This window comes from Chenopodium quinoa, unplaced genomic scaffold (genome assembly GCF_001683475.1).
Source record: "Chenopodium quinoa cultivar QQ74 unplaced genomic scaffold, ASM168347v1, whole genome shotgun sequence".
NCBI lineage: Eukaryota > Viridiplantae > Streptophyta > Magnoliopsida > Caryophyllales > Amaranthaceae > Chenopodium > Chenopodium quinoa.
In genome coordinates, this window is record NW_018744676.1 from 385,661 (window position 1) to 410,076 (window position 24,416).

The 24,416-nt window shown below is 31.9% G+C and overlaps 4 protein-coding genes across 4 annotated transcripts; 3 read left to right on the forward strand and 1 right to left on the reverse strand.

The window, feature by feature from the left end:
• The first annotated feature begins 510 nt into the window (after window positions 1-510).
• On the forward strand, window positions 511-1,384 carry LOC110702208 (abscisic stress-ripening protein 3-like). Its single transcript, XM_021879901.1, has 2 exons — window positions 511-760; window positions 1,090-1,384. The coding sequence occupies exons 1-2, from the start codon at window positions 608-610 to the stop codon at window positions 1,255-1,257; spliced, it is 321 nt and encodes a 106-aa protein (XP_021735593.1). The 5' UTR covers window positions 511-607; the 3' UTR covers window positions 1,258-1,384.
• A 3,550-nt stretch (window positions 1,385-4,934) lies between these two features.
• On the forward strand, window positions 4,935-8,391 carry LOC110702211 (mannan endo-1,4-beta-mannosidase 7-like). The gene is made up of 5 exons (XM_021879905.1): window positions 4,935-5,385; window positions 5,598-5,792; window positions 6,132-6,254; window positions 7,558-7,754; window positions 7,978-8,391. The coding sequence occupies exons 1-5, from the start codon at window positions 5,071-5,073 to the stop codon at window positions 8,372-8,374; spliced, it is 1,227 nt and encodes a 408-aa protein (XP_021735597.1). The 5' UTR covers window positions 4,935-5,070; the 3' UTR covers window positions 8,375-8,391.
• Window positions 8,392-8,398: 7 nt separating this feature from the next.
• Window positions 8,399-12,996, reverse strand: LOC110702210 (glucose-1-phosphate adenylyltransferase large subunit, chloroplastic/amyloplastic). Its single transcript, XM_021879903.1, has 15 exons — window positions 12,766-12,996; window positions 12,300-12,542; window positions 12,078-12,200; window positions 11,609-11,782; window positions 11,371-11,460; window positions 11,188-11,271; window positions 11,038-11,093; window positions 10,831-10,924; window positions 10,152-10,337; window positions 9,956-10,036; window positions 9,706-9,792; window positions 9,510-9,614; window positions 9,289-9,395; window positions 8,754-8,814; window positions 8,399-8,651 (listed from the first exon to the last, which is right to left on the reverse strand). The coding sequence occupies exons 2-15, from the start codon at window positions 12,525-12,527 to the stop codon at window positions 8,550-8,552; spliced, it is 1,578 nt and encodes a 525-aa protein (XP_021735595.1). The 5' UTR covers window positions 12,528-12,542; window positions 12,766-12,996; the 3' UTR covers window positions 8,399-8,549.
• A 3,251-nt stretch (window positions 12,997-16,247) lies between these two features.
• On the forward strand, window positions 16,248-16,640 carry LOC110702234 (50S ribosomal protein L31, chloroplastic). Its single transcript, XM_021879935.1, has one exon. The coding sequence runs from the start codon at window positions 16,248-16,250 to the stop codon at window positions 16,638-16,640; it is 393 nt and encodes a 130-aa protein (XP_021735627.1).
• Window positions 16,641-24,416: the final 7,776 nt, after the last annotated feature.

A 24,416-nucleotide genomic window follows, 5' to 3' on the forward strand; every position in this document is an offset into this window, starting at 1 on the left:
TTGATTGAAATAGTCATTTAACATAAATGAAAAATAAATAAACTAAATTACTACTTTATATTAAATGACCATGATTTGTCATTGATGACCAAAAACCTTCAAATTTCAACAACTAATCAATCAAGCTGATGGCTAAGCATGTGAATGGAAAGAGTATTATACTCCGTAATTAACCAATTAAGATAATAAAAAAAAAGCATGAGAGAATAAATTATTCAGTCTTAAGGTATAAGTAACCCATCAACGCTAAGGAATTTATGAATTATCCACTAATTAACCAATTAAAAGTCAAAGCTTATTGGTTAAGATTAATTGACCAAATAACGTGCCAATTGTAATACAGGAAGTTACATATGTTCACATTAAATTATTTGGTTTACGAATTGTCAATTTTGGTTGTACTGTGGGTGTATGATTGATGACCAAACATTAATTAACATAAGATTTTTCTAGATGATTGAAACAAAAATATCTAGCTCAAGTGGCCTATATATATCCTTAAGTTTCCTAGGAAAAAAAAATCATCAGTTGATACATTATATCATTCATAATAGTACATTCTCAAAAAAAAAAAGTTTTTTTGATTTTGTGAGTTGATTAGAAAACAATGGCCGATGGCGAGGAGAAGAAGCACCACCACCTCTTCCACCGTCACAAGGAGGACGAGGAGCCTAAGGATCCCGAACAGGAGTTGAAGCATCACAAAAACCTTGGCCACATTAGCAAGGCTACTGCCCTCGCTGCCGGTGCTTATGCCTTGGTACATTATTGATTTATTGTTCCCCTCTATGCACTTTTTTTTATACAATTAAATAATTAATTTTTAGTTAATTAGTTTCAATGATTCATATGTATGTGGTAGATTGGGCTTAATTACGGGGCTTAACCTAGGTTTTTATTTCGTGTCTAAAAGAATTTACTTCGTACATGCTATGCATATGTTATAGTTACAAGTGAAATGAGTGATTTAAATTTCGTGTCTAAAAAACTTTACTTCGTACATGCTATTCATTTGTTATGGTAACAAGTGTACTAGCAAATTTGACCATATAAGTGATATAACATGTGAATCATCTTACGTATGTACAGCATGAGAAGCATAAGGCAAAGAAGGACCCGGAGAACGCTCACCACCACAAGACAGCGGAGGAGATTGCAGCCACGGTCGCAGTGGGAGCTGGTGGATTTGCATTCCATGAGCATCACAAGAAGAAGGAAGCCAAGGAAAAGATCAAAGAGGGTCACAGCGGCTATTAAACTTAATTAATGCTTTGTGTTATACTCTAGTTCTCATAAACAATTTGTTGTGAAGGAAGGGGTATGATTTGATCAATATTGTTATCATTTTCTTTGTATCATTGAATATAATTATAAAATAATTTTTTAAAAAAAAAAAAAAATTCTTGTGTCTATTATTTACGAGTATAAGCCTATTAAACATTTAAGATCTTTAGATCCGCATTAGAAATGAGACTTTATGTGGATATTAGATCCACATTAGAAATGAGACTTTATGTGGATATTAGAATCTATGATCCTTGATTAATCTAATTCAGAAAACTTGATCAACCCTTGATAAGCCTCAAATCAAAACATGTGTACCTACCATCTCATAAGTTATTCATAGATTTAAAATAGTGGGTGAATAATGACTAATGAATAAAAGAAATCTATGCTGAGAGATTGTTATATACACCCGGGTGTATTGTATATCTATGAGTATTTTGTTCTTATTTTGATTTTTTTTAAGGACTCTCATTTTGATGATTGTTTTTCATTTAATTATCAAATGACGAGCAAAAAAATAACCTTAAATTAGTTGAGTATACGGTGCACCAAGATGTATATAACAAATTCCAATAAACAGGGATTATTAATGTTTCAACACCAAATCCTATTCCTATGCATCATGCATGTCATATCATATATGACTATATCCAATAAGATACTGTATTATCTTATCCAACAGTTAATTGTGGTTCATATATCTATCCAACTCAAAATATCCAATGGGATTTTGGTAAAATGATTTTTATTTTTTTTAAATAATAAAAATGATAATAAAACAATTGCTCCACCTATGAAAAGGACATTTTATCAATTATAATCATTGGATTAGTAGTCTACTGTACGACAGTACGAGTACAATTGTAGGACTTTTATGTCGAACTTTTTTTGTAAGCCTTGTGGATCTGTGGGCCTATGGCTCTCCTGGCCTTCTGAAAGTCAATTGAGCCATAATCTTAATGAGCTTAGAAGCTTTTCATGGTTGGGTCCAGAGTCCTAGACTATTAAAATAATACTTTCTCTTTTAATTTTTACTTGTAATAATTCTCATTTTATATTTGTCAATGTAAATCTTTAATCAATTATAACTCACGAATTCAAAAAGATCCTATATGATTTCTAAATATTTTTTCTTACACAATTCCGTTTTCAGTTTTTAAAATCTAACCGCTAAAAAAAAAAAAAGATAACAAACATGCCTTTAATAATTTATTAACCTCGTAATCATACTTTGTATATCGTTTATCTTTGATTAAAGTGTAAATTTCTCAAACTACACATGTAACTTCATCTCATATTAAGAAAAGATGAGAGAGTTAAACAATTTACAAGGTGAAGGGATTACTCTTCCTATCGTCATATGATTTTGGGATGAAACTTATAAAGTGAACTCTCTCTCTTAATGATGAATGCAACCTAGACTCGTACTTAGCATTTTCTGTTCCTCGTGTGCATATTTGCAGCTCCAAATTAAGATGACAAGTAGTGAAAGATCTCTTACCTTTTTTATAACAACGCTTATTAAAGGCTATAAAATCGCAAAAGATGCCATTATGAATTTATGGTGTGCATGAGCATGAAGCATTTTAGTGAAGTAACGTTACAATTACGGAGTTGTGTAATGTGTATTAGCTTACCCCTTGTCACAAACTCACACGTTAACCTCGGTAAGGCAACAACTTGACTCATTTATGTTGTGGCATTGGCTCGTCACGCTAATTCATAAACATGGATCTTCCATTCTTACCGTTAAGCAGGGGCGGACCCACCTTTAGTCATAGTGGGTCCGGTGACACAGTATTTTTTAAAAAAATAAAATATCAAAGAGACCCCTTATTATAGATAGGTGGTCTCTTTGATGCTGCTATTGGTAACAACAAACAATATCAAACAGACCTCTTATTAAGATAGGCGATCTCTTTAATGCTGCTATTGCTACAAAAGACTTGCTGTGGTTTTTTTTAAATATTAAAGAGACCTGTTATTTATATAAGAGGTCTCTTTGATGCTGCTATTGCATTTCGCAATTTTTTGCGCTACTTTTTTTTCATTAAATAGACCAGTTATATTTAATAACTGGTCTCTTAAGTTATCTCACTTTTTTTTGTATTATTTTTTAATAATTTTTTTTCCCTTTTTATATCTTATATTTGTACAACCAATTTTAATATTTCCACATAAAGCTTATCAATTAACTAAAAAATCATAAAGTTAATTCAATATAATAATTTTATTGTACCATTTGTTTATAACATGTTATTTGTAGTATTTTCGACTTGTAAAATTGAATTCTTAAGTACTGTATTTGGTTGTGGTATGAATTTGTGTCCTATTTTTGGATTGAAATCAATTTGGTGAAATATATATATATACATATATATATACATATATATATATATATATATATATATATATATATATATACACATATATACATATATACACATATATATATATATACACACATATATATATATAAAATAATTATAACACCACACACAACTTTCACAAATGATCAATAATTGATGGTGACACACTATCTCAGAAATCCTGGATCCGCCACTGCCGTTAAGCGGATTATAATACATATACAAACAGAGGAGAGATTTATATATATATATATATATATATATATATATATATATATATATATATATATTGTATATTTAGGACTATTTTTTTCTCATTTAGAAGATTATTGTTCATTTAATCATCATATTAAGAGCAAAATTAAACCTTGGATTGAGATGCACCATACACCGGGTAGTGCGTATGTTCAAGAAACTTAAACACACACAAGGATAATTCAAGCCTAATTCACTATAGGATTCGTCCACCAAGAATTAAACAAGAAGACAAGTAGATTAATTAAGTTAAAGGTCACACCACCCCTTAATTAATCAATTTAAACAAAGCTTAAAGAACCTAATCACCAGCTTCAAGAAACAAATACTTTGGTTTATTAATCTGAAAAATTCTATATCTAAAAGTCATGAAATTACAACTATTTATAGACTAAAACTAACTAATTCTAAGTCTAATAGGACTAGGACAAGTCCATAGCCTTTAGCCCCAAGTAACCCAAATAGAATAGGAAAACTAAGTCTACTTAGATTAGGAAACTAATTCCAATTCTACTTAGATTAGGAAACTAATTCTACTTAGTCTATAATTTCTAAAATAAATAAAATTAATCCTAATTGCTTAAACCAAGAAAAACCCTTTTAAGTGAAAGGTAAAAACTTGCAAGCAAAAACTAATTAAAAATCACTAAGTAGAGTGATTCGGAACTTGAGCTTGTACTAGACATCAAGTTCCTTTGCTTGAACCGTCCAAGAACCGCCAATTTGTAGCTTCTAATGAGTTAATGTTCAAGTTTAGGTTTTTCTCGTATAGATTTAACAAACTCTCGAATTTCTCAATATCCGGATCACCGGGTGTATATAAAAAATCGGTTTTTAAGATGCATCACTTGCCTTATTTGAATTGTATTTTTCGTCATTATATCAATACTTGTAGAGTCCATTTTTAATTAATTAAATAAATAAATAAATAATTTACAATTGTACCACTTGATAAAAAAATTTGTTTATTAGAGTGATAACCTTGTATTTTCTTATAACAAATTTTTTTTTGTGGCATAGAAATGACTTAGGAAAAAGTTCAACTAATAATTTATGGTCCAAACTTGAGTTACAACCATATCTATATATAACACACGCAACGCACGTAATACTACCACGATTACCATCTAACCAAATCATATCACCAAGAAAAAGAAAAATGAAGGCATGGGGATTAATTTTGCTAGTTTTTCTGCTAAATCTCCAAGAAAAACCAGTAAAAGCAGAGGATGGATTCATCACAACAAAAGGGGTACAATTTTGGTTAAATGGGATCCCATTTTACTCAAATGGATTCAATGCATATTGGTTAATGTATGAGGCTTCTGATCCATCTCAAAGACACAAAGTTTCAGCTGTTTTTCAACAAGCTTCAAATCATGGCCTCTGTATTGTTAGAACTTGGGCTTTTAGCGACGCCGGTTATCGACCGCTTCAATACTCCCCTGGTTCTTACAATGAACAAATGTTCCAAGTAATTCTTTTTCTTCATTTTGTAATTTTTGTTATAGGATATTTTATGTTACTCCCTCCGTTAACTTTTAGTTGTAACAAGGGTATATTATATGTGAGACGTAAAATATTCCTTTATTGCAATTAAAAATTAACAAAGGTAGTATTTTTTTTGGTTTTTTTTTTGTTCTGATTATTTATTGGGTGTTTAAAACTTTAAATGTATGTATGAAGGGTTTAGATTTTGTGTTGTCTGAAGCAAAGAAGTATGAGATAAAGGTGGTGTTAAGCTTGGTGAACAATTATGATGAATATGGAGGGAAGAAACAGTATGTGGAATGGGCTAAGAGCAAAGGACAGTCTTTGTCATCTAAGGATGACTTCTTCACTAATCCTGTTGTTAAGGGATTCTACAAAAATCATATTAAGGTTATCATCTCAACTCCGGAACATATTCTTCATCTAATACATTGTTCTATGTCACTTTGTCTTCCATAGTACATAGTATGTTGGAATGTTTAGAAAAAGTTGTCACATTTCCTATGTCATTACACGAGTTATAAGTAGTTGGGAGAATGGTAGTTTTAAATCGAGAACCAGGTCAAAGTCAATTAGCTTATTTGGGTAAAGTATGCGAGTATGGTTAATTCCTTTTATGGATGTCAAAGAGTTATACATATAGTCCTAAATGAGGAGTTTGGGACCATAAAATTAATTATGTGATCGATTATAATTAGTAAATTATGATTTGAAAAAATTACTGTACAGACTGTATTAACAAGAGTTAATAGCATTACTGGAGTTGGTTACAAAGATGATACAACAATTATGGCTTGGGAGCTTATGAATGAGCCAAGATGTCCTTCTGATCCTTCTGGAAAAGTACTTCAGGTTTGTTCAACCTCTCCCTACTTACTACAACTACTATAAATTGCTGGTTTTAAAAGGTCTCATCAAATTTCCATTGTTAGTATTTATATGAACTTATCGGCTTTAATAATTTGTGCTTCGTATAACTTTTATATTTGTAGAAGGAGAAATAAACTCTATACACATTAGCGCTTATACAAACTTATTGGTTGATTTGATTCCTCATAAATCAACTTGTTTTTGTATTACGAGAAGAAAGATCGAATCTGCACATGTTGTGGTAAAAATAACCAAATCAAAGAGTATAATGTCATAGTCATATAATCACATGCATAGTTGCAACCAACCTACATTTTTGTTGATAGTATTAAGGCTTTTTGAGTTAGGCACGGAATCTATTATCCTCCAACCGTACAAAGAAAAGGTAACATAACGAAGGTGGTGTTACATTATTAAGTTGTAACGTAAAAAAGTCACTACATTGCGTTCCTTTTGCACATTATATAGTGTGTGCATATATTATGCCAAATTCATGTTAATACTGATGGAGTGATGGGTATTTCTTCTGTTGGGAAGATGGAATTAATTGCTTCATAATTTGATCATCTATTTTTATGAAAGAAAGTTAGTAGACATCGATGATCGATGTCATGAGAGTTGTCAACCTTACAGATTAATGGATGTCTTTCTCTCCTTGAATTCTCCCTTTCGCACTGACGCCACCGAGTGACCTAGTGATACGAGCGTTTTGGACATACCAATGCAGCGATATTGGCTTTTAGGAGGAGATTTTAGCATCCTCTATGTATATTTGGTGGTAAATGCGACGATTTTGGCAGCACCAACGACAATGGCATGAGTGTTGGTCATACATGCAATGAGTCCACTGGTGTGAATGTGGGTGGCGGTGGTCATAGTAATAACAGTGGGAAAACACCGTGGTGCTATGATATTCAAAGGTGTTTGTGGTGGTATAAAGGGTTAGTGTGGAGGGTTGGGAATTAAGACGAAAGGAGATTTTACCTTATTACCCCAGTATTAACCGTTAACTACTCATTTAGAGATAGTAATAGTTTAGATCAAGTCAGTTTCAGTTTTGGTTCATCTACACTAGGAACCAAATACATTCATGAACGAGAACCAAAAGATGCCTAACCTGTATGCCAACCTTTTAAACCAAACAAAAACATACAACATACATAGACAAAGAACAAAATACAAAAAACATAGATATTGGTGAAGATAATTCTGAATTTCTGATATTAGCTCAGTCATTTTTTTAACTGTACTCTGAACTCTGAAGTAGCTTTTTTCCTGTTCTCAGGATTGGATCAGTGAGATGGCTTCCTACCTTAAATCAATAGATGCAAACCATCTTCTTGAAGTTGGACTAGAGGGTTTCTATGGAGATGGCAAGAAGCAATACAATCCAAACACCGGCAAAGAAGGAACAAACTTCATTGCTAATAATCAGGTTCCTGGTGTGGATTTTGCTACTGTCCATTCGTACCCGGATCAATGGTAAGTTTACAGATCTACATAAAAGTCACCTTATAACATATCCTATAAAATGTCGCGCTTGTCTGGTATATTACCCAAAACTTGCCATTTAAGGTTTTTTCTTCGGCCACTCTGTAGTACTCAACTATGTCCATATCAGGCTAGCAAGTAGGTTCCCCCATTATCATTACCATCGACCCAACTTTGTGCTCGGTTATCAAAAGTAACATTAATAAATCTGCAGGCTCAATGGTTCACCTTGTGAAGTACAACTCTCCTTCCACCAGCAGTGGGTGCAACAACATATTTTGGACTCACTAAACATCCTTAAGAAGCCAGTAATATTTGCCGAGTTTGGTAAATCATATAAAGTCTCAGGCTACACCTCATCTGACAGAAACCAACTCTACAATATCACCTACTCTTCCATCTATTCGTCGGCCAGCAGAGGCGGACCTGCAGCTGGTGGGTTATTCTGGCATCTGTTAACTATGGGAATGGATAATTTCCGAGATGGGTATGAAATAGTGTTCAAAGAAGAATCATACATTGCAGGAATAATTTCTGAACAATCACAGAAACTTTCTGGGCTAAGGAAGAAGTATGCTCAGCTCAGAGATACCGAGAAGAACAAATACTAGATTTAGTGGATGTACACAATTTTAAAACCCTTAACTGCAATATCGGGATTATATTAGCCTCTTATACCATGATTATCTAAGTTTATATACACATGAGGTAAACTCGTGGTTTATGTTACATGGAAAGTAAAGCCTGCAAAATTTATTTCTTTCCATAAAGTTAACGAAACTAAATCTAAATCACCAAACCATCCCTAATAGTTGCATTCTTCAAGATGACGGTGATGCCTGACCTGATATAGAAGCCTTCGTTTGGTCTATCTGCTTCTTCAACACCCTGCCATATATCGATGAAAGAGTAACATATAACATGAGTGTTTTATATAATATCTTCGATACATTAAAATCTGATGTGAAAAACATTACTGATTGGACTTACATCTGTGTTTGCGATCACCACATCTTTTCCAATCTTTGCATTCTTGTCAATTATGCAGTTTCTACACACAGACAGTAGATTAGTAAAAAGAGATAACCTTCAAGTACACATCTTTAACAAGTATTGACACTGAAATTCCTTAAAGCTTCCTCCTCTTCATGTACTCACTCTTTACAATATTATGTCATACTTTGTATGTCCATGTTGAGACAGACTTGACAGCATAAACTATTTTCAATAGAGTGAGTATATAATTAAATGTTTTGTTAGTAGTGAATGGTCTCGTATTTATGGTAGTGAGTGCACTCGAATCCACTTGATTAGTAGTATTATGTTGTAAACTTGTGGTTGCATAAACACAACTTCAAATTTAGAGGCATTTACACAAAGTGATGTAGCTATAATTCAAAATGAGGCGTTGATACCACATCCATTAAATAACAATATTCGTTGTGGTGAGCACAACGACACATATAAAATACGATCAAGTTGGAAGAGGAAGGGTAAGAGGAGAAATAATAAAATTGAGTGTTACCTAATTTTGGTGTTCTGTCCAACACCAATAGGAACTTTTCCTTCAGCGAGTAAAGAAGCAATTTCTGATTCAGTTTGGTAGTAATCTGCACCAATCATCATGGTGTCCTAGAAACAAAAATGAGGCACTTAATTGAATGATTGTATTGTAAAACACAGTGACTCGTGCTCTAGTTAAGCGATCTTATTCAAGTTTTATAGAAGATAATATAATCAACTCACCTTAAACTCAATGCCAGATTCTAATCTTGATCGAATCCCAACAATGGAATGCTGTACGCTACACTCCCGTAGAAAACACCCATGGGAGATTATGGAATCAACAATCTATTATAGAAAAGAGACAATTAGTAATTTAGTATTGCGAATTTAAAGCAAAGAATCCATCAGAAGATAATGTAGTCTATAGAAATTATACCTTGGACTTCTCAACTTTGGTAGGAGGCAGAAATCTAGCAGAGGTATAGAAAGGTGTCTTTGGGTCGTAGAATTGAAACTTAGGAGGCTACAAGTAGGAAAAATAACATGTTTAGAAATTAATTTGGTAATGTTTCTTAAAAAATATCAGATTTACAAATATAAAACAAAAGTATCTAGCTTAGCTTGCATAAAAATTATTTTGGAAAATAGTAATAACAAATTCTAACTCAAATGAAAGAAATGTCAACCTGTTCAGTAAGAGCCAAATTGGCATCAAAGAAAGATTTTATTGTTCCAATATCCTCCCAATAGTCGTTAAATAAATAAGCCTGCACAACAGAAACAATACTAAAATTAGTATCAAATAAATGAACATATGTTTGAACCCATATAATTGGAGTTCATATAGAAATAAAATATTTTAAGGATCCAGATTCCATTCACCTGAACATTGTACTCGCCTACTGCAGAGGGAATAATTTCAGAACCAAAATCATTGCTTGAAGGGTATTTCCTATTTAGAAGCTCCATAAGAACATCCGTTCGAAACACATACACACCCATTGATGCGATATATGGGTTTGACATGGCTTCAAGCTCCGATAGACCGAGAATACTGGTATCTACTTGCTACCACAAACAAAAAACTACCATTATTAATGAAAAATGCTGAAAACATTTCTTCCTACAATTTTTTACTTTAGGAATTCTGAAAATGGTTGTCACTATAGTATATACTCAATTTGATACCATATACGTTTGTAGTTGTATGCTGTATGAACTCTACTTAAAATTTATAACTACACCAAAAGGATGAATCCACTTGTAACAATAACTGCTTTCATTTGTTTTTATATACTTCTTATATTATGAATTAATTATTACATGAAGAAAATTACGAAACACTCAAAACTCACAAGTGTCATCATCAATTTTTATTAATCACAACTAATTTTTACCACAAATAGTACTTGATGGTCCATAATTATACAACTAATACAAAGGTTTGTTTTTTAAGAAATATGAGTTGGTCCAAACACAAGGAGTAATAAATAACATTAGTTAATTCCAAATAGGAGTAACAAGTAACATAATTTAACAATAAGATAAATAAAGGGTATACCATCGCCTTTAGATCAGGCCCTTTGGGTTTTTCTGCAAATTGGATAATCTGTCCAGTGCGGTCAATTTTCATCAACCCGAAATCTGATGCACGACTGAGAATAGACCAACTTACAAATTAATACCAAAAATTTGAAATGCCTTATTACACATAATTATGATAAGAATATCAAATCTAAAACTATTCACCGAAAGTGAACACTTGTACCTGTCATCCATGGGTAAACATGAAACTGTAATATCAGCATTGGTGTCGATGTGTTTCTGGAATTAACAAAAAAAAAATGATTACAATATTATCTTTATAATAAAAAAAAAAATGGTGTCGGATGATACATGAGATAACATGAAAATATACCTGCACAAAACTCATGTAATCCATTCGATAAAGATGATCACCAGATAAAATAATGATGTGCTCGATATTTTTGGACTTAGAATCCTAAATAAACAATCACATAACTCCGGTGTTATAATCAATTTTAACAATACTGTCCAAAAAAAAAAAAAAAAAAAAAAAACAAATTACATATTTAATTACCTCAAATAATCCTAATTGTCTCACTGCATCAGCCGTGCCTTGAAACCATCTCTTTCCTTCCTCTCCGGGGGTTTGAGTGGCAGCAAAAACCTATTATCATTATATTAAAAACAAAAGTATAGAAGTAGTTTTCATTGAAAAAATTACTTAGCAATTCTAACTAATTCCATCAAATTTCATAAATCACTACTGTCACACCCCCTTCAAATATCAAAATTACATTATACGTTTATATTACCTCCACAAAACCATCACCAAAATTCACACCATCCCCAAAATTGTAAGTCCGAGCAAGATGACGATTAAGCGAGAATGAATTGAACTGGGTAAGGATGAAAATCTTTCGAATGCCACTATTGATGCAGTTGCTCATAGGAACATCAATGAGCCTGTAACACCCTCCAATTGGCACCTGTATACCATTTCACCGACATAAGTCCAACAATTCAAATACACTCACACATTACCATGTTTATTTTAAGGAAAGTTTTGAGCATCCATATAACATTTGATTTGAATATCATAAACCCGTCAAAAAAAAAAAAAAAAAAATATTGAATATCATAACAAAAAGTCTAATTAAGCAAAGTTTCGTACTTTCTACAACATCATACTGCTGAATTTTTTTACATTTCAATTGAGCACTGTAAACATTGTAACAAAAGATCATACACGAGCAAAGTTTCAAACTTTCTACAAGATCATACCGCCGGCTTAGCTCTCCTGCCAGTAAGAGGGAAGAGGCGAGTCCCAGCACCACCACCTAGTATAATTGCAGCTACATCTTTCGGGTCTGCTTTTGGACTTTCAAAAAAAGCTGGCTCAAACTTCTGCACCAAAAAACGTATGCAATTTTTACAATTATAGAAATCAAACAAAACCATATATATTCAAACAAAAAGACACTTTTTAAAAATTAAAAAACATACCAATTCTTTGACACTTTGATTAAAATCAGAGGTAAGAACAGAGAGAGCAACACCAGGTTTAATGACCCTTTTACCCCTGTTATCAGTTCTTAAATTCCTGGAAAACATAGCTTTCAGATCTCTATTCCTTAGATTTTGACTGATTCTTTCTCCGAAAAACCGTTTCATTCCAGCTTCTGATAAATGGGCACTATTAGGGTTCATGACAGCTGCTACACTTGACTCCATTGCTTCTCTCTAAATCTGCACCATGAATCAAAAGCATATCAAAAAAAAAAAAAAACTCTTTTTATAGTGAATCTAACAAATATTAATTAAATAATAAAGAATTTGACTGAAAAGGCATAAACAGATCCTACCAACTTTTAAGCATTAAAATTAATACCCAAATCATGAATCAATCATTTGGCAATTAAAAAATATACCCAGATCAGAAAAGTAACATGGAATAAAAAATAAATCATACCCAGAAAAATTTGATCCCAAATTATAATGGGAATCAGAATCAAAGCTTAGGAATCTAGCAAGAACAGAGAGAGAAAATAGGCAGAGGAGATGTAATGTAACAGAAAAAAGCTTGGGAGATTTTAAAAATGGAAAATGAAGGAGAAGACAGACAAATTGGCTAAATGAGTGGGAAGTGAGAGGTACTTGGAGAGTGTGATTCTGAATTTGGGTACCGCTTAAACATTCCACATTTCATGTGTTGTGAATCAGTGATGTGATGTAATGTTGTTTTTTTATTAAAAAAATATTTATTTTTTTTGGTTTTTGGAGAAAATTTTCAATTTCACCTTCCGTTGTCAAATGAATGCAAGACGGTTGTTACTCTTGTTAGTCTTGTTCGAATTTTATGGAAGATAAAATGACAGTATAAATGTATAATACGTGTGATGGAATTTTGTACTCAAATAAATGTATTGAATATCAAACTTTTATACTCCCTAATTTTTAACAAGAAGTGTTGTGTGCGACTGGTCATAACATGGAGTCTTTTGTAACCCTATAACTATGATTGAGTAACCCTTATAATGTAGACCAAGTAACCTCTATAACACTGAATAAGTAACTCTTGTAATACTGACGAAGTAACTCTATAACACCGATCGAGTAACCCATATAACACTAAACAAGTAACCCCCTATGATGGTTGGGCACACAGTGTGACCAGCCACATATAAGAATTAGTGAATTTCTAATTACTACTACATAATAATAATTTTAACTATTATCGAGAACGAGAAATTCAGTGTAGTATTTTATTTGTATTTATTAATTGTCAAAGTTGTACTTTCAAGTTTATCAAGTTAGTATATTTCCTTGGTTCCAAATTAGATGACATAATTTGATTTTATGCACTATTCACATAAATGGCTTTGACTTCGTTTTGTGATTTCGTGTTGAAAAAAGGTATAGTCACGTAGGGTCTTGTTAAATTCATCTCAACATTTATTTTTTAAATAATTTATAATTTTTGCTAATATATAATTAAAGATATTTGCATTAGAAAATATACATTGACAAACGTGCTTAAATTATAAAACGGAGGAAATATAATACAACCACTACTCTCTTCGATCGTGGATTGGAGGGATTATGGAATTTTAAAAGATAGAAAAAGCATATGTTTTGATAATTTTTTAAAACTACGGAGTATTATTCTCGAGGTATAGGTATTGGAAACTTGGATTGACAATGTTTGTTGATTGAATATTTTATAATCTTTGAAAGAAATTGAAAAGAAAAAGAAAAAAAAATACAAAAAATAAGGAAGCATGAGGGGAAAAATCGATTAAAAAAACAAGAAATAAAAAAGAGGGAAAAAACATTGATAATGACACGTGTTTAGGAGCCGAAGAGTGTAGTATTTATGTAAAAAAAAATTTATAGCATGTTTGTATATATTATTTTACCTATATTTAAACATTAAAATTAATTATGCCACTTTCTTCTTTTAGAAATCTTAAAATTGTAGGTTACTTTCTTAAAAAAGAAAATTAATATTATGGTCATTGTATAGTGAACTCTAATCCATCCTGTATGTAATTTGTAAACATAATCTCACAAATTTTCGTCATTTATAGATAACTATTTTTTTCTTTCCTTTCCACTGTTATGCAATTTATGACAAATCATCTCTATGATTGTTGTTAAATGAGTTATGATAAGGAAAAAAAAAAAAAAGATTGGTTGTTTCAAACAAAATACCAATTTGCAACATGACTCACCACTTGATTAGATAATGCATTCAAACATCACATGTCAAGTGAATACGTTTAGTTCATGTAAACTTGTAATAGGCTCGTATAATGCACGTTTCTTTGTATGAATTTTCAAAAAAGTGTATCATCAAATATAAGTGTATTTAACATGATTATCGTGTCTTTTTTTTCCACGAGTTCAATATTTTCAAAAGAGGTTGTTGAACTTTGTTTTAACAAGCAAAACACAACAGTGTTAACTTTCAATATTATATTGTCAGTTTGTTACAATCGTCAATTATGGCTAGTATCTTTCAAACAACTATCCATCTACTACTCTACTTGAATGTGTGATGCATTGATTATATGGAACATTGTCTTATTCCCCTCCTTGTTCTCCTATTGTATGATAAACTCCCTACTTCTGAGGCCAAATTTTTGTTGAACTACTTTTGGAGCCTAAATAATTCACGTGAAAGGTTAGATACAATATGCAAAGTAAATTACTTCAAATTGTATCACAAAGAAGGATGATAATTCATACTCTAATCATGAAAAGAGTAAATGTCAACAAAGACAACAAAGAATGCATATAATAAAAAAGAGAAAGTTAAAAAATCATGTTACATACAAAAATGTAATAAAATAGAGACTGACAACTAAAAACCCGCCGGGGGGATGGAGTCCATGGCTACAAATTGAAGGATTGTGTTGATTTTGTGACTCATATTATCATTTCTATAAAGGTATGGATCCATTATTTGACTTGGTAGCAACCTACATCGCCATTAAATACCTTTATACTTGAGTTGACTCTCAATTCTTGTTATATGATTAATTCTAGACTATAGCATATGTGAATGTTAAGGGTTAGTTTTTATTCACTATATTTTTCACTTATTTAATAAAAAAAAAGTTCTAATAAGTTATGATAAGGGTTAATAAGGACTATCTAAACTCAATTACAACTAAACTAAGATAAGCTCTTATAAGATTTAAAAGAGCTATCTAATTAAGCTTAATTTACAACTAAAATAAGATAAAAACTAGCAAGTTTTGTTCTAATAAGTTTTAATTAATTAAGATAAGTCTAAATAAAATAAAATAATGGTTGTATTTGGTAACTAGCTTATTTGAGAAAAATTAGCATATCTGATCAACATTAGCTCATTGACTATTAAATAAGCTAATTCAAGGTGTTTGGTGGAAAGCTTATTTAATTAGCTTATTCAACATTTTACGGTGAAATGACACTTATACCCCCGTTTAAATTAAAATCCAACCACAACTACCTACCCTCACAATTACTTATTGGTCATTTCACATACTCAAATAACTTTAACCAATCAGCTATTTACCAAATACTTTTATACAATCAGCTAATAAAATAAGTTAGTCAAATCAGTTAATACAACAGTTAGTCAAAACCAGATAATACAATCAGTTTCGACTTTGCACTTTTCATCAAAGCTAAGACGGCCAATATAAATTCAAATTCCTAAAAAATTAAGTCAATAGAATACATCCTAGTTTAAAACGTAGGAAGTATGATAAGACTCATAAGAGTATTGCCATTTGCCAAACAACAACAACAAAAACTTATTATGGGCTTTACTCCTAAAATAAATAAACAGCTACAAGTTGGGCTTCTACTCTAGAAAACTCTCACACTACCACATCCACTCAAAAACCAACATTTCTCTCTCTCAATCTCTCTTCACAAACAAGCTCTTCACAGTTCACAACAATGGTGCTCACCCTATCCAACCAATTCCTAGCCAAAATTCCATCAACCCCAAAAACCTTAACTCTCCCCAAAACCTCATCTTCAACCCTTCGTCCTCAATGGAGCTGCCGTAAAACAGACATTCACCCAGAATTCTACGAAGATGCTAAGGTCTACTGCAATGGCGAACTTGTTATGACAACTGGTGGCACCCAGAAAGAGTACACTGTTGAAGTTTGGTCGGGAAACCACCCTTTTTACCTCGGAAATCGCTCTGCTCTTCTTATTGATGCTGATCAAGTTGAGAAGTTTAAGAAGAAGTATGGTGAATTGACTCAGATTATGACCATTCCTGTGCTTAAGGGTGAGATTGTTCTTCCTCCTAAAAAGAAGAGTAAGGCCAAGAAGAAGTAAGAGATAAGATTTCTGGGTATTGTTTGTTGATTATGTTTTAGGTTTAATTTGTGTTTTATGTATAATTTGTTTCGTTTTATGGGTATATTTGGGTGTTATTGTTGGTGAATTATATGGAGTTTATGTGTATTTTTGTTTTAATTTGATGAAGTAAAATGAGGTTTATGTTTTTATGGGTAATTTTTGTGTTCAATTGATGTTAATGTGTTTGTTAATGGTCCTAAATGATGCTTTAAAATTGTTCATTTAGTTGGGACTTATTGCAATGTAATGCTAATACTATGTGCTTAATTGAATTGTGTTAGTTTACGAACTTTACAAGAAATGTAAGCCAAAATGTTTGAATTTCAATGGACTATGCTGTCTTTGTTGTTACCTAACTTTTATTGCTATTTGATTGACAAAAAGAGTAGGAAAATTGTTTTGGGCTGTCAGTGGAAATGCTGCAGTTGAATTGAGCATCACTTTCGAGATGATTTTAGCTTCTGAAGTACTAATTCTAAACAAGATATTGAAAATTTTGAGTCTTTGAGGGACATATACAGTGAGGAGTTAGGAACATGAAAATAACCGGCGCTATAATCGTTTCTGTTTGTGTGTATTAACTTGTGAGTTGTGGGGACTTGTAAATACAAGCTATTGATTTGGTACCACTTCACCATGTCAAATACCTACTGTGTGATTCAAAATTATCAAGTTGCTTGCATAATTTATGGAGAATATTGTGATCGATTGAGCCATTGAGGAGTGTTTATATGTACTTTGTGTAACCTGGCTAAATTAGATGAGGTTATAGAATCGGTGAATGTGGGGATCGATTGAGCTATTGAGGAGTGTTTTCATTGTGTAACCTGGCTACAATTAGATGAGGCTATAGAACAGTGAATGTTGGGGTCGATTGATCCATTGATGAGTGTTTTCATGTACTTTGTGTAACCTGGTTACAATTAGATGAGGCTATAGAATCAAGGATAATATTACTCATTCACAATAAGACTGTGATAACTTGGTTGGACAGTAGGAATGAACTGAGTGTTTGATTTTTCTCTTCACCGCTGTTATAAGGGTTGGCAGTTTTTGATATTGGGAACCCATTAGTACATGATTTCAAGACCAAGCAATTAGAGGGGGCTAATGATTTGAGGTTATAACTAATTATCTGCAGTGAGTTTGATAGATTGGCTGGACATCAGGAATGTGAATGTTTGGTTTTACTCTTCACTTTAGAATTGAGAGTTGGCATTTGCAAGTTGATTGTGTAATTTATGGAGAATATTGGGATTGATTGAGCCAAGGAGGAGTTTTTTCCTGTACTTTTGTAACCTGGCTACAATTAGATAGACTATAGACTATAGCTTGGCTGGACAGTAAGAATGAAATGAGTGTTTGGATTTACTCACTGCTATTATAAGGTTGGCATTTGTTGATATTGGGTTCCCATTAGTACATGATTCCGAGACCAAGCAATCAGATGAGGCTAATGAATTGCGGTTGGTACTAATTATCCGCAGTGAGTTTGACAGATTAGCTGGACACCAGGAAGACGTGAATGTGAATGTTTGGTTTTACTCCTCACTTCAGAATTGAGAGTTGGCATTTGTTAATATTGGGAAGTTGGAAACCCATCAAAATCATTTTGAGACCAAGTTATCCTTTGTTCTGCTTCTAATTGCTTTTGTTGTTCACCTACACTGGCTACACATACACATGTTCACCTACACATACACGCCCTCCGTTGCACTCATTGAAACTACACATGCACATGTTCACATATTGATGCTTTCACTGTTCTCTTATTACAATTGTAATGGGCCTCAGAAATTTGATCTCCTTTCCTCCTGTCTGCCTTACAGTAAAGCTGTTGATTACACTTGATTCTATAATCTATACTTCTACTGCCATATTGCTGCTGCTGTTCTGATTACGTCTTTACCCATTTCCCCCCATTCTCTTTTATTTAAAATCTTCTTGATACTCCCCTCTTTAGGCTAGAATATAGTGAATAATTGGTATTAAGGCTCTGCCAGTGGTTGATATAGATGGTGTGAAGAATCCTGAAGATACTAGAAGATGAGAAAACTTATTTTGAATGATATAGGCCCTAGCTGGTAGCCTGATATTCTGTTAGCAGATGCAATGATAAATAATATTGAGGTACCATTACATAGATGGTTTTTCTTGGGGTTGCAAGTGCATCAACCAAAAGTGAAGGTATATTCTATAACTCTTTATTCACAACTAGTTAGGCAACTAACAGGGACAAAATGTTTTATATCCTCTTAATAAGAATTTTGTAGTAAGACTTAAATTTGGGGTATTATCGATAAGTTGCCCCTTCTATGCTATACTCGACCCCAATTATGCTGTCTATCAGTAAATAGAAGCTGGAGCTAGCAGTAGCAGTGGGAGTGAGAGATTTCTGCACATATGGGGAACTTGTTATATGTGGTGACTTTGTGATTTTTGCGAAATTATTGGCTTTAATTGGTTTAAGTTAATTGCTGCACTTTAGCATATGAAGTGCAGTATTTTTTTGTAATCAAGATCAGCTAAATTTGTTTGTGGTAAGGGACAGTGGCCTTGACTGCTAGACTGCCAAGACGGATTATTACAAAGGGTAGCCCTGTACTGTGTCAGCCAAATAATATGGGTTTAATCACGGGCTGAACTATTAAGCCCAATGAGTTACAGATTTACAGTACTCCGTTTTTGATAAGGATATATAAGGACTACCTAAGTGTTTAGATAAAGTTCAATTAAGATAAGTTCATACATGTAAGAATCAGGTGAATGACACACACCCTAAAGACCAAGTTAATAAACATGGAAATCTGGCACATCATTTTTCCGAATAGTGGGTGAATCTATTTAATTTAATACTTGAAACAAGCTTCTTGACATGCAATTTAAGATAGAGAGTAGAGAGGAATGATTTAAAAAACCATAATCAATCCACTCCTTTTGTTGATGTATATGTTTTTTTTTTTTTCATTAAACTGTCATCAAACTCTCTTATTTTTTCCCTTAAAAATAAAATTAAACTATTTATATATTTATACTTTTTTTAAGTTTTATGTTAAGGAATATGGAAGTTGGTTACAATTATTTTGAAACAGATAAATTTAATAACTCCGTCAAAAGGTTATCAATTTTTTTGAGGACCTGACCTTTTAAAATTTCTGTTATCTTTCTTTGGAGATAATTTACTTTATGCATTCTTGTAAATTAATGTAAATTACTGTGGAAAAAGTAAGTAAACAAAATCCCTCAGCACAGAAGAGTCAATAGAGCCGGAAAGAAGGCATTATCTTAGATAATTAATAAAAAAATGTGGGTAATGAGACTAATGACATCTTGTCAAATCTAATTTCTATCAAAAGTTACATTGTTTGCCACACTTTTGTCTCCTTAAGCGGACACAATATGCCTCTTGAACAAAATTTGTTGGGCAATCATGGAGTTTTATATGATTAATTATGAAGCTAATCATTAACTAATGGTGTGTGAAATTTTTTCCAACTTTACTGCAAAGTTTAACTTTGTGATATTTACTTAGAGGAGTGTCATAATCTGAAATTACACTGATGAAACTCTGAAAACGATAGCAAAGCTATCACTTCCTTGCAAAATAAGAGTAATGATTTAAGCACCCTCGAAAAAGAGCATTGTTTTCAATGTTATACTGTCCGTCTCCTCTTAAATGGGAGGAGTACAATTTATATTAGGAACGGTTAAATTGACATTTTTGTTAGAGATATGAGATATCGGAAAATATATGTGTGATATATTTTCCGTAAATATCATTAAGAGAACAATATGTTTAGGTTTATTGTAGACAGTATATATTGGCTCTCCTTGTGCCGTGAGACAAGCTTCATGTGTTGGTTCTCCTTGTGCCATGAGACAAGGTTTGTGATATGATTCAAGCATGATTTTGCTCTTTGGATATGACTTTGGTTTTGCTCTAAAACAAAACCAAAATAAGAGATTTGAGTGTGGTTTGCTCTGGAAAAACCAAAATACGAGTTCGAGAAGAAAAGACGTTCTCGTTGTAATGTTATTTTTGCAGGTTCGAAAAGAATGTCGTTCCTGCTTGGTTGATGATTGATGGGTTCGAAAGGCAAAACGTTCTCATCATTCAAGAAAAAAAAAATATATGAAGGCGACATCAACAGAGTAGTACAACTCGATCGACTTCAACAAAGTGAAGAATTTCCAATCGCAACGTTCGTGTTAGTGCCGTTGCGATTGCGGGAGGGTGTTAGAGATATGAAATATCGGAAAATATATGTGTGATATACTTTCCGTAGAGAATAATATGTTTAGGTTTATTTTATGTTTAGATATTATTTAGAGAATATATCTTTAAGATTTATGGTTAGACTAGTATATTTTTTAAGAAGGTTTTGTATAAATACTCTACCTAATGATCGATAATAAAGAAGCCGTTCCATTTACTCTTTCTTCCAAATTTTTCAATTTTGCAGTGCATTAAATTTTTCAAAAATATATATTTAGATATAATTTCCTTTAATTGTTTGCCTGTTAAAGCTCAAATATAACTCGACACACCAAGTTTATGCATAAAGTGAGGTATAGTATTGTGAGGTGAGGTTAAGAAAACTCATACCCATAAGTACACTTAATTGGTTAGATTCGAACCCTACACTTCTGGAATACGAGGTAAGAACTTTACCAAATTAGTCAACATTTTACTCATATTCAAGAGAGGCACTTTTGAAAAAAGTCGAAACTTAGCTTATTTAGTAATAATGCCAAAATACCATCTTCCATCTACATTTACACTTAGAAGTTAGTAGGTGAGAGATTAGCAAGGATAAGATTATCTCATAACTTTAGGTGTTTGTATGAATATCACGCAATAATATGTGGGAGGCGAATCTTACACTCGAAAGTGAGGCAGCTAAGTGGAAGGAGAAAAACGAACAGATGGTATCTTTCATTCAAGTGCTTCTATCAATTTATTGAGGGAATAAATTAAAGGAACACTTTTTTCTAATTATTGATGGTGAAATGCAACTAAAAACAGCGTGAAAAGAAGAAAAAGAAATTGATCTAAATTTTTTTAAGCTTTCCCATTATCAATTTTCCTTAACATGTAAGGATAGCATATACTATATGTTGGTTATCTTAATTAAAAATTGCTACTAATTTTCACTCAATTGAAAACTCCGTATATCATAATGTTTAATGCTCTTATCAAACATAATAGTCACATGGAGTATAAAATAGTTTAAATTCCTTAGAAAAAATTAATTATATTTAATATTGAAAGATTTTATAAAAATTCAAATACTTGTTTAAAAAAAAAATTAATTCAAATACAAGAATAATACTTTTTTCAAATTTTATCGTATATTTCAAAGTCATGTTTTGTCAGCTTAATTTCATTTAAAATCAATTTTTATTAACAACAAAAATTACTTTTGACTAGTAAATTTCATTCATGATTACAAAATATAGTAGAGTGATGAATGGTGATGCATTTCATTCTGATTACATATATGAACTTACTTAAATTTATTAAAATTTATTAATCATTATTAGAATTTATTTTAGTTATTGATTGAATTTGGGGTAATCTATATAAAAGTTACTTTTCCTGCATTATCTTGTTAGAATGCATTTTCCTACAATAAAGTGAAAATAAGTTAATAAACTAACAGTGCAATTGTATAACACACACAAAAACAATAATATAGTGATAAACATTTGTTTAACTTCTTTAAAAGACAATTTCGTTCAACAACATCAATTTAAATTGGTAACAATCATTAAGTAATTAAGCTCACTAACAATCATTTGAAGAGATTAGGGCATAATTAATCAAATGTCAAATTAATAATATGATGAGCACTAGCAAGTATGAGCCCACATTATATGAGATGGCAAAATTGCAAAAGACTATACAAGATCCTCAAATCTGGGTTGGGTCTAGCATACTATTCAATGCATATCATCTTAGAAATTCATTAATTTCACCTTCTTTTTTCTAAAACTGTCATAAACGGATTAAAATTCACATGAATCTTAGCAACAAATGAAAAGGACTTTTTAGAAACCCTTTAATTTTTAGAGGTTTTAAGGGTTTACACGTTAACCTTTCTTTTGTAACTATTCAACTGATTGCATGAGTAATTATTAAAACCCCAACTATACGATTGGTAATTTGGTTGACCCTTTGTTGCCCCAAGTCATGTCATATTCATTTTTTGGTCGTGATTATAATTCCCCCCCCCCCCCCTTTTTTTTCTTTATTATGGGTGGGTTAGTGCTTTTGGAGCTTAAGTTATCTATCAAAAATTTGGAGAGGATTAAGATGGACAGCCGATTCTACATCGAAATTCAAGAAAGAGAAGGGTGAAAGCGTTTCTTGTCACGATTACCAAAAAGGTTAACGAACAATATCAACAAAGTAACACATAAATGTATATGATTCACTAACAATGTGAGAGTTTATTCCACAGACATATGAGATGACAAATTTAGGTTAGGTTAATAGCCTAGGAACTCCCTGATCGGAAAGATATAGGCCATGCTTTGATTCCTAATTATCCAAAATAAGTTTGAAGGAGCCATACTTGATTTATAGGGGGGCCATTTTAAGGCATATTCTAAAAGAGCAACTTTATTGAAACTAAAAGGTCTGAAAGGATAGAAGGGGTAATCTTGAGAGAGGATTTAAGTATTAGTCAGAAATTATTTAAAATTCTAGATCGTCCAATTTTTATTTTTTTTTTATTTTTATCTTTTTTATTATGCATGAGTGTTGACAATTATAATTTTGATATCCAAAATTTAAAGATAATGAGATCGTTAGAGTAGCATTTAGTACAAAGACTCTTCTCTTTAAACACCTTAATTTTGTTCATGTTAGATATCACATGTTCCAAGTAATATAACTTCAATACAAATAGCGGGTTAAGTTCATATGAATTCAGTAATATAGAAAAGATCAGTTCAATTTAATGAAATTTAGCTAGAACGCACCTCAAATAAATCATGTGAACAAGCACATTATGAGTGTATGTAAGTCAATGTACATATATGTGACTTTGCTAGACTTCAGACAATAAGAAATAATCCAAAGAATATAATTCTTCGATCGGGTCTTTGTTTAGTTTCCAAAGGCCTTAATTAATGCAACAAAGTGATGAAAAATTGAGTTGTTATAAGTCCTTATAACAAGCTAGTGTACAGTAAAAGTCAATATGGTTAGATTAATCTAGCTTCCCTTGAAATTACTAGTATTACGCCATATGTTCAAGATGAGTAATTAAGGATCAAAAAAATTGACAACATAATTAATGTTTTGGAAGTTTAGAACGCTAAACTAATTTTGACCCGAACATCAGTCAACTTTAATTGAAAAAATCACGCCGAAAAGATGTCCTTAATGCTTAAAATATTGAGGTAAATACATAATTTCGTACGAACTAATTTCAAAATTATTATGATGCTTCAATTCATTCAATTAAACAATGACACTAGCAAAGTGCTACGTAGCAAGAACAAACATAATATGTTGCTTTTATTTATCAGTGACTAGTCTATTGAAAATATGTATAATCCTAGCTGATAATCAAAGTTTATCATAAATTACACCCCCCAAAAAAAAAACCCTACCTTATAGTTATTAATAAGCCTGTGCAAAACTATCCGAGAATCCGAAAATGTGATAATCTCTTTCACACCGATCCGAATTTTTGGATATCCGATCCGAGTTTTCATTTCGGATCAGATATCCGATCCGAA

Excerpts from the sequence above, each read along its gene's own strand:
- LOC110702208 (XM_021879901.1), top strand. The coding sequence starts at position 608 with ATGGCCGATGGCGAGGAGAAGAAGCACCACCACCTCTTCCACCGTCAC. Across the intron at positions 761-1,089 it reads CTGCCGGTGCTTATGCCTTG|CATGAGAAGCATAAGGCAAA; the intron begins GTACATTATTGA and ends ACGTATGTACAG.
- LOC110702234 (XM_021879935.1), top strand. The coding sequence starts at position 16,248 with ATGGTGCTCACCCTATCCAACCAATTCCTAGCCAAAATTCCATCAACC.
- LOC110702210 (XM_021879903.1), bottom strand. The coding sequence starts at position 12,527 with ATGGAGTCAAGTGTAGCAGCTGTCATGAACCCTAATAGTGCCCATTTA. Across the intron at positions 11,783-12,077 it reads GCAGGAGAGCTAAGCCGGCG|GTGCCAATTGGAGGGTGTTA; the intron begins GTATGATCTTGT and ends AATGGTATACAG. Across the intron at positions 10,925-11,037 it reads TGTTTACCCATGGATGACAG|TCGTGCATCAGATTTCGGGT; the intron begins GTACAAGTGTTC and ends GTCTATTCTCAG.
- LOC110702211 (XM_021879905.1), top strand. The coding sequence starts at position 5,071 with ATGAAGGCATGGGGATTAATTTTGCTAGTTTTTCTGCTAAATCTCCAA. Across the intron at positions 5,793-6,131 it reads TCTACAAAAATCATATTAAG|ACTGTATTAACAAGAGTTAA; the intron begins GTTATCATCTCA and ends ATTACTGTACAG. Across the intron at positions 6,255-7,557 it reads CTTCTGGAAAAGTACTTCAG|GATTGGATCAGTGAGATGGC; the intron begins GTTTGTTCAACC and ends TCCTGTTCTCAG.